At 34.7% G+C, this 14,025-nt stretch overlaps 1 protein-coding gene across 6 annotated transcripts in view; it reads left to right on the top strand.

The window, feature by feature from the left end:
* The window catches only part of LOC118198793 (protein dead ringer homolog), a 496,618-nt gene that overhangs the window by 139,386 nt on the left and 343,207 nt on the right, over positions 1 to 14,025 (top strand). For 4 of the 6 annotated variants that reach the window (XM_085815745.1, XM_085815749.1, XM_085815743.1 and 1 more), the window contains exon 2: positions 4,942 to 5,586. In XM_085815745.1, the coding sequence (XP_085671871.1) occupies positions 4,942 to 5,586 (645 nt within the window). The remainder of the gene's footprint in view (positions 1 to 4,941; positions 5,587 to 14,025) is intronic. The other 2 variants (XM_085815747.1, XM_085815744.1) reach the window with 1 other exon arrangement.

Raw genomic sequence — 14,025 nt, 5'->3', positions numbered from 1 at the left:
CCATGGCCGAAACTGTTACGTGCTATAGGGTATGATGCTTCTCATTTTATGGCATTTAGTCCAAACTTGCTCTAGAACAGAGTTGCGAATAGTGCAAACTATGTTGGGCTGGTTGAGTGGATCTTATAATTCTTTTGATTCAGAAACGAACCCGACTTCCCCGTGAGAGAATTCCTCTTGATTGCCCCAAATTCCCTCAGGTCTTGCAATTTTTATGAGAACTATAGATAATATCGAGAAAGGAATCTTTTCTATATAGCAGTTTAGGCCAAGTTCTGGAAATTTTTCTATATCTTACCTTTGCTACTTCTTGTGTTATGGTATTTAGTCCTCACTCACTTACAGAGCATTGTCACAAGTTGGAAAAATTGTCTGTGTTTGTTTTATGACTGAGCCAGGTTAATTCTGGTCCAAGAAGTCGTCAGCCTTGTCAAATACTTGTAAGAGAATTTCTTCAGAATATTCTGTCATTGCGATTATTTCCCTCTGGAGCATGCCAGATTCTATGAGTATTAGAGATGATAACTTAAATCGAGATTATGGCACAAACGATCGCTAAAGCTTAGAATATGGTGTTTGCAGTTTTACGCAGTTTGGTACAAACTCGCTCATAGAATAGAGTTGCAAACAAGAAGAAAAATGGAATGCTGGTTGTATCACTTAAGTAGATTAACTCCTTGATTCTGAAATCTGTCTTTCTAAGAAACAAGTTACAAATTCCTTCGGTATAATCTTCATACGATGCTTCGCAAAGATATAGGACTAAGTTCTGTCTTTGTACACAGACATTTATGCTTTGCAATTTTTATCTGTAGTGTTTTTTCCATCAGGGGGGAGATTGTCGCAAATTAGAGATATGTGCGTATTAAATCATATAGATGTGAAAGGCAGCAGATTATGTGAAGATAAGTAGACATTGTTGCCACACCAAAGAGATGTGATACGTTTTCATTAATGTATTTAATGCCCTGTATGCGGTTAAAGGTCAAAACGAACAATCAAAAATAGTATATTTCTCCTGTTTTTCATTCTCTGTCTTTGCTCGGTATTGCAGTTTAGGATCTTCGATTATCTTAGACATAAAAGTATCTCGAGTGAGCTCTGCAGTAACATCCACGGTGTCTTTACTCTCGGCAACTTGGTAACCACAATCACTCTGTAACTGCTTGATAGTCAAGAAAAGCTCTCGTTCAAAGACGATTATCCTTATATTTCTTCCACAAGTTACTGTATATTTATCAAAATGATATAGCGCATATATAAAAAATTTTCTCAACCGAATTTCATAGTTTTAAAGGGGAATGCGGCGAGCGTTTTAGCTAGCTCCTAAATATTTAAATTTGATTTATGAATATCAAAAAACTACTTTTATTCAACTTTTGGTATTTATCAACATTTTCTATATTTTTTTCATTGCTTATCTTATAAAAATTAAATAAATTAGAATGTGTTTTTTTGAGTTTTAGAAAGAATTTGGGGAATGACCTTCTAGCAGTAGCGAAAGGAATGCATGGGGGGATGGTTGAGAACCACTGTGCTAAATCAGTTAGATAGAGATACCCAAAGAAGATAAATGTGGAGCATATCTCTTATAAATTCAGTACTAACTTTAAGAACCTTTGCATTAAAATGTAGGTTTTGTCTACGGAATAGATAATAGTTAGAAAGAAGATGCAATGATTACTGGCTCCTAATCTTTTATGTAAGGCACCGCATTACCGACGTTCATAAATAAATGTAAAAGTAATGTATACGAATTTTGGAATTTCCAAGTATTTTCTTACGTGTTTGGCATCAGTAATTCTTGATTTATGATGAAAGCTTTCAAATTTTCATTTTCGAATGTTTGTTTTCCTAATGAAATTTTCTCTAACTATTTCTTGCGTAATAATTGCTTCGCAAAAGAACGCAAATATTTGCAGATGTTAATTCTCCTGGCAATTTCAAATTTTGGAATTACAGACGGTTGTTACAATGTTTTTCCAAACAATTTGACTTATATTATTATTTTGACTTATATTATATTACAATACTATACTTCCTTCCAAATAAATTTATTTCAACACTTTTTAACTTCATTTTTCCATTTCACTTTGGTCTGTGTTCGTGCAAAACATTCACATATTAAACCCAAATAACTATCTCTCTATTTTAACTGGGGGGGGGGAGTATTCGTATTCATTACAAACCTTAACTGATTAAATTTGCAAGCTAAGACCAGGTCAATGCAATTCAATTATTTACCTATTTAATCTAATGAAACAAATGCCAAATAAAAAATTCAGTTTTTTTTTTTTTTTTTTTTCTATTTTCCAAAGAGAAGCCTGTCATCTTTATTTAAAGAAATTAGCCTCTTTCGAATAAAGCAGCGAAGCCACAGTTTTAAAAAATCATTAGCAATTAACAGACGAAGTTTAAAATTTTGACCTTCTTTCAATTTTACCTTCTAAAGTCTAGAGTTTGGGAAAAAGATCTGTAAAACTTTATATAATATTTTTAAAATACAGTTATAAGATATTTTCTCCCTTCTTTCCTCATGCTTTCGTGATGTAATTGGAAGCATACTCGATGCGTATTCGAGAGGTACAGGGTTCGAGTGCGGGAGAAGACACTGCACGTTTTTCATGTCTTCTGCTTCAAAAAAACCTAATCACTCTACACCCTGTTTATTCAAATGCAAGATCATCATTTTTATCATATTTTTGCTCTAAAATTTGGTGAGCTCTTTGGTTTAATATATGAAATTACATAATGAATGAAATCAGTTGAGTTATCCCATGTAGAATAGTTACCCTATTTAAAGGCAAAACAAATTAAACAGGTAATTATAGTTCGACCGTCTGGAGCGCAACCCTGGTTGGCATTCTGCCACACACATAGACTCGTCCAAAAGGGGCGGTATTACATGCTGCGACATGAAAGGTCTTCTCTTCCCCGGAAAGAACTACTTATGCTGGAGAGAAAGAAAGTCCCCATCCTTCCACCCTATTTTGAGAATAATTGGGTCCGAATGGCGCATGCGTGTTTGCGCTCATGGTCGCGGATGAGGCGGTCGAACTATACCATATATGTAAAATGCCTAGTTACCTCTATTGATTATTGGGAAAGCCAAGAGGATCGCCACGCAGCTCGCCCGTGCGCGAGATTCGAGCTTCGGACCGAACTACCAGTGAACTACGGATTTTCCCGCTCGACTGCTAGATTGATTCTTCAAGGCAATGTTTGTGAAACTTTTTTCACATAGACACCATACTTAAAAATTAGAATGTCTTATTCTTTTCGAAAGCAATTCTTTTCAGCATTTGTTACTATTTTAGTGTAGTAATATTTTTAAAATACAGTTAACAAAAATGTATTTTTATATCGCTATTAAGTAATGAAGTCAACAGAAGAAAATTCGTATTCGTTTTCAATAATTCAAGAAACTAGAGTTTGGATAATTTATCTTATAAGCAGAAAGTTAAGTAAACTTTGGTGCTCACATAGATGAGTACATCGAATCTTGCACAGCTGTTTTGCATTTGATGCGTGCTCGTAAAGGTTGGCATTGGCGCATACATCCAATCTTTTGTTTGAGTCGGTAAAGAAAAGCCTTTCTCATGCAGATACTCAAAAACAAACTGAAATTTTAAAGCACAGTTGTGCAGTTTGCTATGTTTATTTTAAACGATAATGAGCCCAGCAGTCGCCAGATGAGCAGCGAAACGATGGCGAGAAGCACAACAATCATGGAGCTTTAAATTCCGCTTTTGTTGATAAGGCTAAAGTGGGAAGTCCATAGGTAGGATAACTGCAAATAAATTTCATGACAAGTCTTTTTTTTTTTTTTTTTTTTCCAAGGGAAAGGCATCGACAAGTGTCTTGCATAATTTCCAAACTCTGAAATTTTCAGCTATAATGTGTTGCTCAATCTAGGAGGACCATAAGGGAAGGCTTTGAAGAACCCTGATAGTCCGGGGACCACAGACTGCGAAATGTTGGTTTAGCCTATCTGCCTACAGCAGTAGAAATGATTATTAGGGAATAGAATATTTTTAGGGTGGTTTGTTTAATGCGTACCTGACTGTTTTGTTCTTGCATAGTAAAATGCCGGTAGATAAGAACTGTTACATTAATTACAATTATAATGCATTTTATTTCTCTCAAGTTGCGAATATACCTTGTCCTGGACTGTCATTAGTATTACTATGTTATTTTGTAGTACAGAGGAACAAGCATAATAAATGTACTAATGCAATGTTTGAGAGCAAAATAACAGGAAAAGTAAGAGGCATAACATAGTAATTTTAATTAGAATGGTATAAGATTATCAGGCGTTTTCGTTGTTTTCCACGTATGTAGCGTAGATGCGAGCCAGTTTCCCTTAAAAGTCCTCCCTTTGGCGAATACTATACTATAACGTGCGTCTTCGTAATCAGATATTAATAATATAATAAATAATTTGAGAATTTCTGATTAAATTGTAGGTTTGTATGAAACTTGAACAATTCTTCTGCGAAGCTGTAATCACTGTCTCTGATTTAGTTTTCGCTAAGGTGAGTGTTACGACCCACTCAGTTGAGAGTTATAATGGTCTTAATTTCTTTATTAATTCTGTAATTTAAGAATCAATATCTTTATTATAATACTAATGATGAATTGTACTTTACTGTTATCCAAAATTCTGAAGGCTCGGTTTTCATGTAAATTTGTAAAATATTAATTGAGTATTTTAAGATTTATTATTGCCTACTTTTGTATGTTATAAGAATGATTCAGGTGATAGAACAGTGCTAACGCTGTCCGCGCATTCTTAAACGAAATTCGTATTCGGCGGCGTTCGCTGTTGCGTCACCGATCGAACGGCCATTGGTTGGTCGGCCGGCCGCGTCCTCCGTCGCCATGGAGACGCTCCGCGCTCACCCCTTCGACCCCGTCCTCATCTTTTTCTCTCTTTTTCAGTCCAATCCGGAAGAGGAGGAGGATCGTCTGGCCCATCACGGGGAGTCCGAATTCGAATCCGAAGGGGAAGAGGAAGAGTCCGAGGACCCGTCCGGAGTGAACGCCATGAGCCAGCTGCACGTCACGGGTCCAGACCCCAACAATATCAGTTCGGACGACATCCTGCTCGCACAGATACGACGGCGACAGGAGGAGGCCGAAGAGCGAAAGCTGATTGAGCGCGAGATCCGAGCGCACAATGAGATGCGGATCCAGCGGGGGGAGGACGCCGGCTACTTACCTTCACCGCCGACCAGCAACCACCACCTCGGCGGCGGCAGCAGCAAGTCGACAACGCCGTCTCCGTCTTCTCCGCCGCAGACTCAGTACCTGTATGCCGCCAACCACCCATTCGCGGCCGCTTTCTTGAATCCGCACATGGCTGTCGCCGCGGCTGCAGCTGCCCAACAGGCCGCAGCAGCTGCCGCCGCCGCCTCCTCCCACCACCTACCCCCGACTCATACCCTGAGCGGGGGCTCCTCATCGACGGGCTCTGCAACGCCCCCCAACAACGGCATCAGTCTCTCGTCCCCAAGAGGACCAGCCAGTGACCAGGACCAGTCCAAGTACACATTCGAGGAGCAGTTCAAACAGGTGAGAGCGAAGGTAAAATCTCATCTCTGTCGTTAAAGTCAGAACTAACTCTTTTAACATCGCGGACAGCACAGGGATCAGAAAAATAGTCCTCTTGTTTTAGTATAGCAGAACTCCACTTTTCCGTATTTCTCTCTAGGCCAAGCAAAATTAGCTTGTTGTTAAATTCTTTACCTGCGTTTAATTGTTTTATTGTTTTAAGTGATGCAAAAATTAATGCTTTGCTATGTATATTTTTATAAAGCTGTAAGTTCGGGAGTGGGAGCTGTTCTGAAATGCTTTTATATGTGTAATATGTTACATGATTCTGTATGGCACGTAGATTGGTCTGTAGTATTCCAGAAATATAAACATTTAAAAACCTATAATATTAAAAAAAACATTTATGAAAAAACTTATATATCCGGTCAGTCGTATTTTAAAGAAAATTTTCAATTGGATGAATGCTTTCGACAAAGAGATTAGCTTAAAAATATTTAGCAAATATTTAAATTATAAACATTATAATGACAAGAAAACAGTTAATTAAGCAAGGGATATAAAATTATTATTATCATCTGCTTATTTCCGGAATCATTGCTCAACTATCCTTGGAGTTTATTAAATTCCTACTCTTGGCTCACATTCTCCCTATATCTTGTTAAAATTTTCAATCATTAATAAAATACATTTTATTCATCAATTCAAGTTCAAATACATTTTTTTTAACTTGTAGTGGATGACACTTGATGTTAATACAGTTTTTTTCACACATTGAAGTCAATTCCTACTTATTTATTCCTGTTTATTGGAACTAAAGATATGCTGTTTTTATTAAATATATTATAAGACTGACAAATAATGACCATTTATTAGGAATTCTCACGTGCTGTAAATATTAATTTTATAACCATTTAAAAATAATAGTACATGACTGAGATAAATGAGATTGTAATATTTAAGAAAAATAAGTGGCAACAGTAAGACAGAGTTCTAGTTTTTTAAAGTATATGGAATTCAATACTTGTAGAGTTGGACGAAGCAGATATAAAGTCCCTTTAATGTAGCGAAAATTCAATAGTAATATATCTAGGACGAAAACTCTTCTCAGCAGATCAAGCATTTGTCGCCCTGAGTAGTGTGAAAATCCTTAGATGGAATATTAATTGAAGAACTGGACTGCTCGAAACTCACTGGAAATGTTCCTTGCAATACTAAAGCATTACAAGATATGAATAGAATGAGAAATTATAGACAACCAACAGCTTCATAAATTAGAAACGAAAAAAATGTTAATAGTGTTAATAAAAAGTAGCTAAAATTAATTTTTTTTTCATTACTTGTTTTCTAAATCTTGGTACAATGTCATTTCATAATTTTTTGTGTGCAGAATACAGTAGTCAGTTATTTTCCAATAGTCTTTTGAGGTATTTTGTATTATTTGTTGTTGATTATTTTTTATTCTTAAGCAGAGAGTGCCAGTTTATATAAGTATAAAACGCATTTTAAATTTTATAATCTCTGTTCAATGCAGTTAACGGAAAAATAAAATTCAATCGAATGCAGTATAGTAAATACGTACTTCACGACAGGGGGAAGGACAATTTTATAATCCGAAATATTTGGATGAGTTAATTTCGTAGCCTCGATAACTGCATTTCTGCTGTAATTTTAGGGCCCTTTCCTTAACTGCAAAAATTCAAAAGAATCTTTTAATACAAGGATAGTAACACTAAACCATGAAACATAAGTGACAAGCAAAAACTGATCCGATATTTCAATTACATTTTATATCGATATCACACTTTTTACAGTCTTTATGCTTGAAATAGGCGAAACTTCAGTCTGCATTATTTGGCGACTGTCAAGGAAATTAAAGTGAAATGGTGTTTATTTTCAGACAAAATATTTTTTTTAATAACCTTTTAAAATTGTTTTTTCCTTCATATTGCCATGACCAATGATTTTTTTTTTTTTTTTCCCCTGATATTTAACTAGTGGAAAAAATGAGCTGTTTATAAGGTATAATAAGCCATTTATAAGATAACTCATCAAAAATATCAGTTTCATAGTTCTGAAATTTTTTATTATGTTAATTATTTTAATTAAGGTTCAAAATGTTAATTTCTAAGACAGTTCTTTTTTTTTTTTTTTTTTTTAACAGATTGCAAACACAATACAAAAGTTGCAATCATTTCTTACGCCAAAAATATTCAGTAGAACAATCTCTTCATAATTTGCCTACCTTGAGCAATTACCAGTTTTTAGAGGATTAATAGAAGGTACAGAATATTTCATTTTGGAAATTTGCTCATTGCATTATCTACTAATGGATATCTTTTACCTGAACACATTAGGCGAGGTGGTAAATGTATTACTAACAAGGAAATGCCGAAGAGTTACGATATTTGTAATGAACGTCTATCGTATTTCATGAGTAATATCGTCCATCGTATGCAAGATAAAAATTAATAAAGCAACAAAAATCGTCAATCGTAGCAAATGTCTTCATTATAAAATCCTTTAATCGATTGACTGTTGTTTAACCTACCATGAAAGAGATTTTCAAGCCAGTTTCTTTTCTGTGATTTCACAAGCAGGTTTTTCTCGAATTTTAAAGTCTGTTGATATCTTTTTTTTTTTTTTTTTTTTTTTTTTTTTAACCATTCGAAATCTGATAAATATTTAATTTAGTTAATATTTATATTTAAATTACAAAATATTCATTTCTAATTTTACGTCTTCAGCATTTAAATGTTCGTATTTAAGGGGGTTCAAAAACCCTCGACGCAATTAAAAATTAATTTCGAAAAATAGAAGCAATAGAAACACAAAATTTACAGTTATTTTTAAGAAAGAGTTCTTGTTTATTGTAGCTTTACTAAATTTTAGAATATGAAACTTTTTTTTCCTTGCTTGAAGCATATATAGCTATTATTCATCTTTAGTCTAAGTACAGTCTACTAAACAGATTACGAAAAAAAGTTCCGAATTATCTGGGATTATCTAGTTTTTAGTTCTGAAATAATTTTAATGTGCAGCATTTTCACTCTGACATATCTGCCAATAGAAATAACCAAGAAGTGTTCTACTTGAAGAATGGGACACATCAAATGAAAGCGTTCCATTCCCCCCTTAAACAAACTTACCTAAAACTTATCTTAACTTATTATTAAACTTATTATTAAACAGATTACGAAAAAAAGTTCCGAATTATCTGGGATTATCTAGTTTTTAGTTCTGAAATAATTTTAATGTGCAGCATTTTCACTCTGACATATCTGCCAATAGAAATAACCAAGAAGTGTTCTACTTGAAGAATGGGACACATCAAATGAAAGCGTTCCATTCCCCCCTTAAACAAACTTACCTAAAACTTATCTGTTGGAAAATTCTTTCGCTAAATTGTTTCGCGCAGTTTTACTTCAAAGGTGACGTGTCCTATATTGCCTTCCAAACGCGCGAAGGTAAGTAAGAAATTTGAGAGCCGGTGAAATCGACTGTATTTTTTGGGACATTAAATTCCGTTAAAAAAGGTGTATTCACAATATAAAGCTTATATAACCATTGTTGCTATCTCTGCAAAATTCGTGTGTCAGCATTTTATGCTTTTTTTTTTTTTTTTTTTTTTTTTTTTTTTTTTTTTTTGCAAACACATTTTTAAACATGTCATCGAATTTTGAACGGTGTCGTATCTAGTGCGATGAAGAATCGATTTGAAGGTTCGACCTTTTGTTTTCACAAGAAGATGAATTTTCCATGACATATGCTTCAGCGACATGGACACTAACAGAAAAGAATCAAATTTTATTTTGGGAATTTTTAAAAGAAATATTTTAAGAAAAATATTTGGTGTAGTAATTCTCGACGAAAAGATTCAAGTATGAGTATCAGAAGATTTTAAAGGGTAGTAAATACATCAAAATCAATAAAAGGTGATTTGGCATACATATTAAAATGTTTGCTAGAACAAAAAAAGTCAGTAAGCTCCAAATGTTTTAACCATAAGGCAACAGTGAGCAGAATACATTGAAGCTCAAAATGAGAACTAGAAGCTGAAAACTGTTTTAAGCTCATAAGTAATCGAATTTAGAAGACCCTTACAGAAAGGAGGACATATTCGATGAATGCTCTGAAGAATGTGTTGGTCAACTAGGAGCTCTTGTACCGTTGATGGTGATAGGGGGACGATAATTTTTAACCTTTTGCGGTCGTATGTCCACTCTCAGCCACCAAAGCATTTTTCGTTCCAGTCGTATGTCTGCTCTCAGCCACCGCAGCATTTTTACCCTTCCAAGTCTGCTCTCAACCACCTTTTACCATTCCAAACGTATGTCTGCTCACAGCCACTAGAACAATGATACTGCTCTTATATTCTGCTTAGTTGATAAGCTTCGTAATCTTGCGTATTGTGTATTACTGTTCATTCAACGAAAATTAATTCCGACCATCGTGATAGCTATGTGTAAACTTAATACGACCTCAAAGGGTTAAACCATTGTTGTTATGCTTAAATGCAATAAGTCTTTATATTAGCTATGAACTATGTCGTTTCGTAGCTTAATCCCTTGATGCCTATTTAGTTGGGTAGAATTCCTGTCGCAGCATACACCAATAACTATTAAATTCAATGTAGAATCGGTTAACCGTTGAAACTTAAAAGAGTTTTTCATCTTAAATTGGAATACAACTTTTAGAAAGAAATTTTTGAACCTTTAAAACTTTTAAATTAAAAAAAAAAATTATAAAAATACCTACTCCTGGTACCATAGGATTAAACTTCTTGAATGGGGAGTACTGTTGTAAGTTTTTGGTTCTTTTAGTGCCTTTGTGCTTGAGTTTTTCTGTTTTGGTCATCATGCCGAACATTCTTTGCCTGTTGCTTAAGAGCCTTTTCCACGGCTTTATCATTCCTGGAGAAAGAAAGCTTTTGGCAATTTTCTTTTGTTGTCTCTTTCTCGAAATAATAAAGAAAGTCTTTATTTATACTTTTGGGAGCTCTGAGTTGTCCGACATATAAAAGTCTTAAGAAAGAAAGTAAATAAAAATGGATGGAGAAAAGTAACCGATTACTTAAAATTACTGCCTTTTTGATGTGTGTTGGGCAAGCACTTACTGGAGCCACCCGACCAGTTTGCTGAAGACCGAGGCTACCGTATTTCGCATAGGCCTACAGAACGCATCACTGAATAGAAGAGGGGCCCCCAATTTCTTCCCTTACGTAGACGGAACCAATTGTCATAAGCTCACGAATTACTTCGGCCCAGCGTCAAGATGAAAACTAAATAAAGCCTCTCCCTTCGCTCCCCCTCTCTGGTTCCTTTGTGAAACTCGTGTCATTTTTTTTTTTTTTTTTTTTTCTGGAAAAGAGAAAGGGAAGCAGCAGCTTATTTTGTCAAACATTTAAGCTTCATAAAACATTCGTCCCCCCACTTTTGATGTACTTAGCTGTGCTTGCTGCCTCTTGCTGTTTTTATTTATTCTTGGACTTCTGCCTCGCCGTAGCCAAAGGAGTTTTTCTTATTTAATTTTTTTCCTCTTTTCCCTGTTTTTGATCGGAATAATTGGTCTATTAGGTCTGTGTCGGATAATTTTGTAGACATTTTAAATAATACATCTTGATGCATTTCCGTGAAGAGGAATGCTTCTAAAGGAGACAACCAACACATTTGCTGCGGTGGCGACGCTCCCCCCTCTTTTTTATATGAATGGGAGGAATTAAATTGAGTTGACTTCGCAGAGGAAATGTGTGATGCTCTTGCTTGCTGTTCTTCAGGAGCAGTGGCTGATGGTCCTCTGATGAGAATGATTTGCGTTGGTTATACTGTGGTAAGGATCAAGAAATCATACTGTAATATATCCTCTCTTATTCGAGCTAAATGGGTGAGAAGAAGTTACTTATTCACAATTTTTATTGAACTCTTAAACACACGCTTATATTTCCGAGACGCGGCACTAAAATATAACCACAAATAAAAATAATATATTAATATAATTAAAATATATATTAAAGTATATAAAAACTATATTAATTATTATAAATAAATATTTGTCACAAATTAGATGTCATGAAATTGCCCAATGACTTGTTGTTAAACGAAGGAAAAAAAGAGTTTATAGGTATCAGAGGATTCATTTTTAACATTTTCATTGAAAATGACTAATATTTTTCTATGGCTTAGTTCATTTCTCAGCTCTCTTGAATTTTATTTTTTCCCCTTCTATTTATAAGCAGATTTCTTCGGATCCTCTTTTGCCCAGAGTTACAAATACTGACATTAACTGGCTGATCACTTGCATAATGTGAAAAGTAACATTTTTTCATTCAGTTGCGTTTTGATTATAGCAGATGTCGAATTTGCGTTAAGCGGAATCGTTCACGAAAAAGTGCAACCTAAATTTTCTTTCATGTCCATATAATATAATACTATGTGTATCTAAATGTCTAATACCAATTCTGAAATGTTCCCGAGTTTTCTCGAAATTAAATCCAACTATTAATGTCCTTTCAGATTTAAAATTATATTCTCATAATACATAATTCAAAACTCTTGGTTGCATGGAAGTCGAGATTAGTAAAATCATCTTAACTGTTTAGCTGATATTAATGCTTCCAGCCTACATACATTTTTATGAACCGAGGATTGTATGGGCATTGTTCTTCGAAGCAAAGAATAATGTGTGAACATATTGCTCGTGAGAATAAAATGAGACGCTGCGAGTGGGAATAAATTTCGCTATAAATCTCTCTTGTTAGGCATTTGTTCAAATCTATAAAATGTAACTGTTGTCAGCGGGAAAGAAAACTATCTTCTTGCCGTCCTTATGATTATTTACACACGATAATTTTTTATATCTAGACACTGAGCCAAAATTGTAGCTAAAATCTTAAATTGGCTGTGTATGAGGCTTTATGATGTACTTGTCTGGAAGACTTTTTTAAAAAGAACTTATATAGTAAATTTTGAGATCCGATTAAGTTTTTGGTCTTAGGAACTTATACTTTAGAGTCTTTCCATTTTTTTTTTTTTTTTTTTTTTTTTTTTTTTTTTTTTCTGGTAGGGAGGTTTACGTTTTTGCAATCTAGACCATTTATTGGCACTGGCACCACGCGAGATGTATATAATATCTTTTACGTGATTTGACAAATAGGCTGTTCTCAGAGCGTTGCCATTGGATGTAGCTTAGGATTTTTAATTTAACTTCCCAGATTTAAAATTGTAGTAGTTTAAAAAAAGATAAGGGTTCCTAATTCTGGGGCTTATATGAATAAAAATTTATTTATCATTATTATTTAAGCTGAACTATATACGAGTTGCGTGTTTAAGCAAATCAAATGCAATATCATTTTTAAAAGAGCAGTGCAAAGCACACAAGAACTGTCTGCCTAAGGAAAGTCATGCATTCGTAAAATTCTTTCTAAAGAAAACTGGATCGCGTTCATATTACAGCGGAGAAGAGCAAGAAAATTTCTATGCAAGGAGCTAGCTTTAATCTAATAAAATCAGTTTTCTTTCATGGTGGGCGAAGATTATCTGTGTTAACATTTTGAACAAAATGCAACATAGACACATACATTGAACAAAATGCAGCATAGACAATCTTCGTAAAGACATGTTTGGCGTCCTGGCTGAATGAGGCAACCTAACCAGAAATATCCCGATAGGCTACGGTTCCAGTTAATTGGAATATTCAGAGTTCTATTGCATATGCCTCGTGATGACTTTCCTTTTAAATTAATATCCTTACTTTTAATTTTGCATAGCTTGTACGTGAGCGCTGATTTCTTGGTGAGCGAAAGAAACTGGACGGACTTGTAAGAGATCGTATTGTTTGATTAGTCGTGCACAATCGGCCATTAAAAACCGTGGCAAGTCCATTGTGGAAGGATGTAAAAGTCAGGAAATAAATAGAAAATAAAAAGAAATTGTTGGAAATTTTTCCGAATGCAAGAAAGAGTTAGTTGGCGTGCCGGGAGAACCCCAAACAATGTAAATGCTCATAATGCCTCCGCACAATAAACAATATTCCTGCCGGCTTGTTTGTGCGAACGAAGAAATGTGTGTCGTGCGCAATTGAATATTTCTTTTTGTTTCATCGCTGTTTTTATTCCATTACGTGCTTAATGACTCCAGCAGCTTGGCACCCACAGAAAAGTGGGGCACGCCAAGTGGCAGCACCTCCATCTGTGGAAGGAGTTTTCTTTTTTGGCTTTTATAGAGTGTGTGTGCACATTTTTTTTTATCTGGATGTATACCCGCCCACCTTAATTTGTGTTTTCAAGACTCCCATTTGATTGTTTTCTGTATTGATTCGAGAAGCAAAGGGAATTTTATATCCTTCTCACGTGCTTTCATTATCATGGAAAGTTCCCACCGCAGTGTCTCTTCTATGTAGCGTTTATAGTGTTATTTATTTTTAGTTTGCTAATAGTTTTTGTGAGCTTTAGTAGTACTGTACTTTAGTAAACGT

The sequence above is a fragment of the Stegodyphus dumicola genome, chromosome 4, assembly GCF_044657685.1.
Source record: "Stegodyphus dumicola isolate Sdum_Otavi_A_Nest chromosome 4, ASM4465768v1".
NCBI classification, from domain to species: domain Eukaryota; kingdom Metazoa; phylum Arthropoda; class Arachnida; order Araneae; family Eresidae; genus Stegodyphus; species Stegodyphus dumicola.
This window is presented reverse-complemented; position numbering and strand designations above follow the sequence as displayed.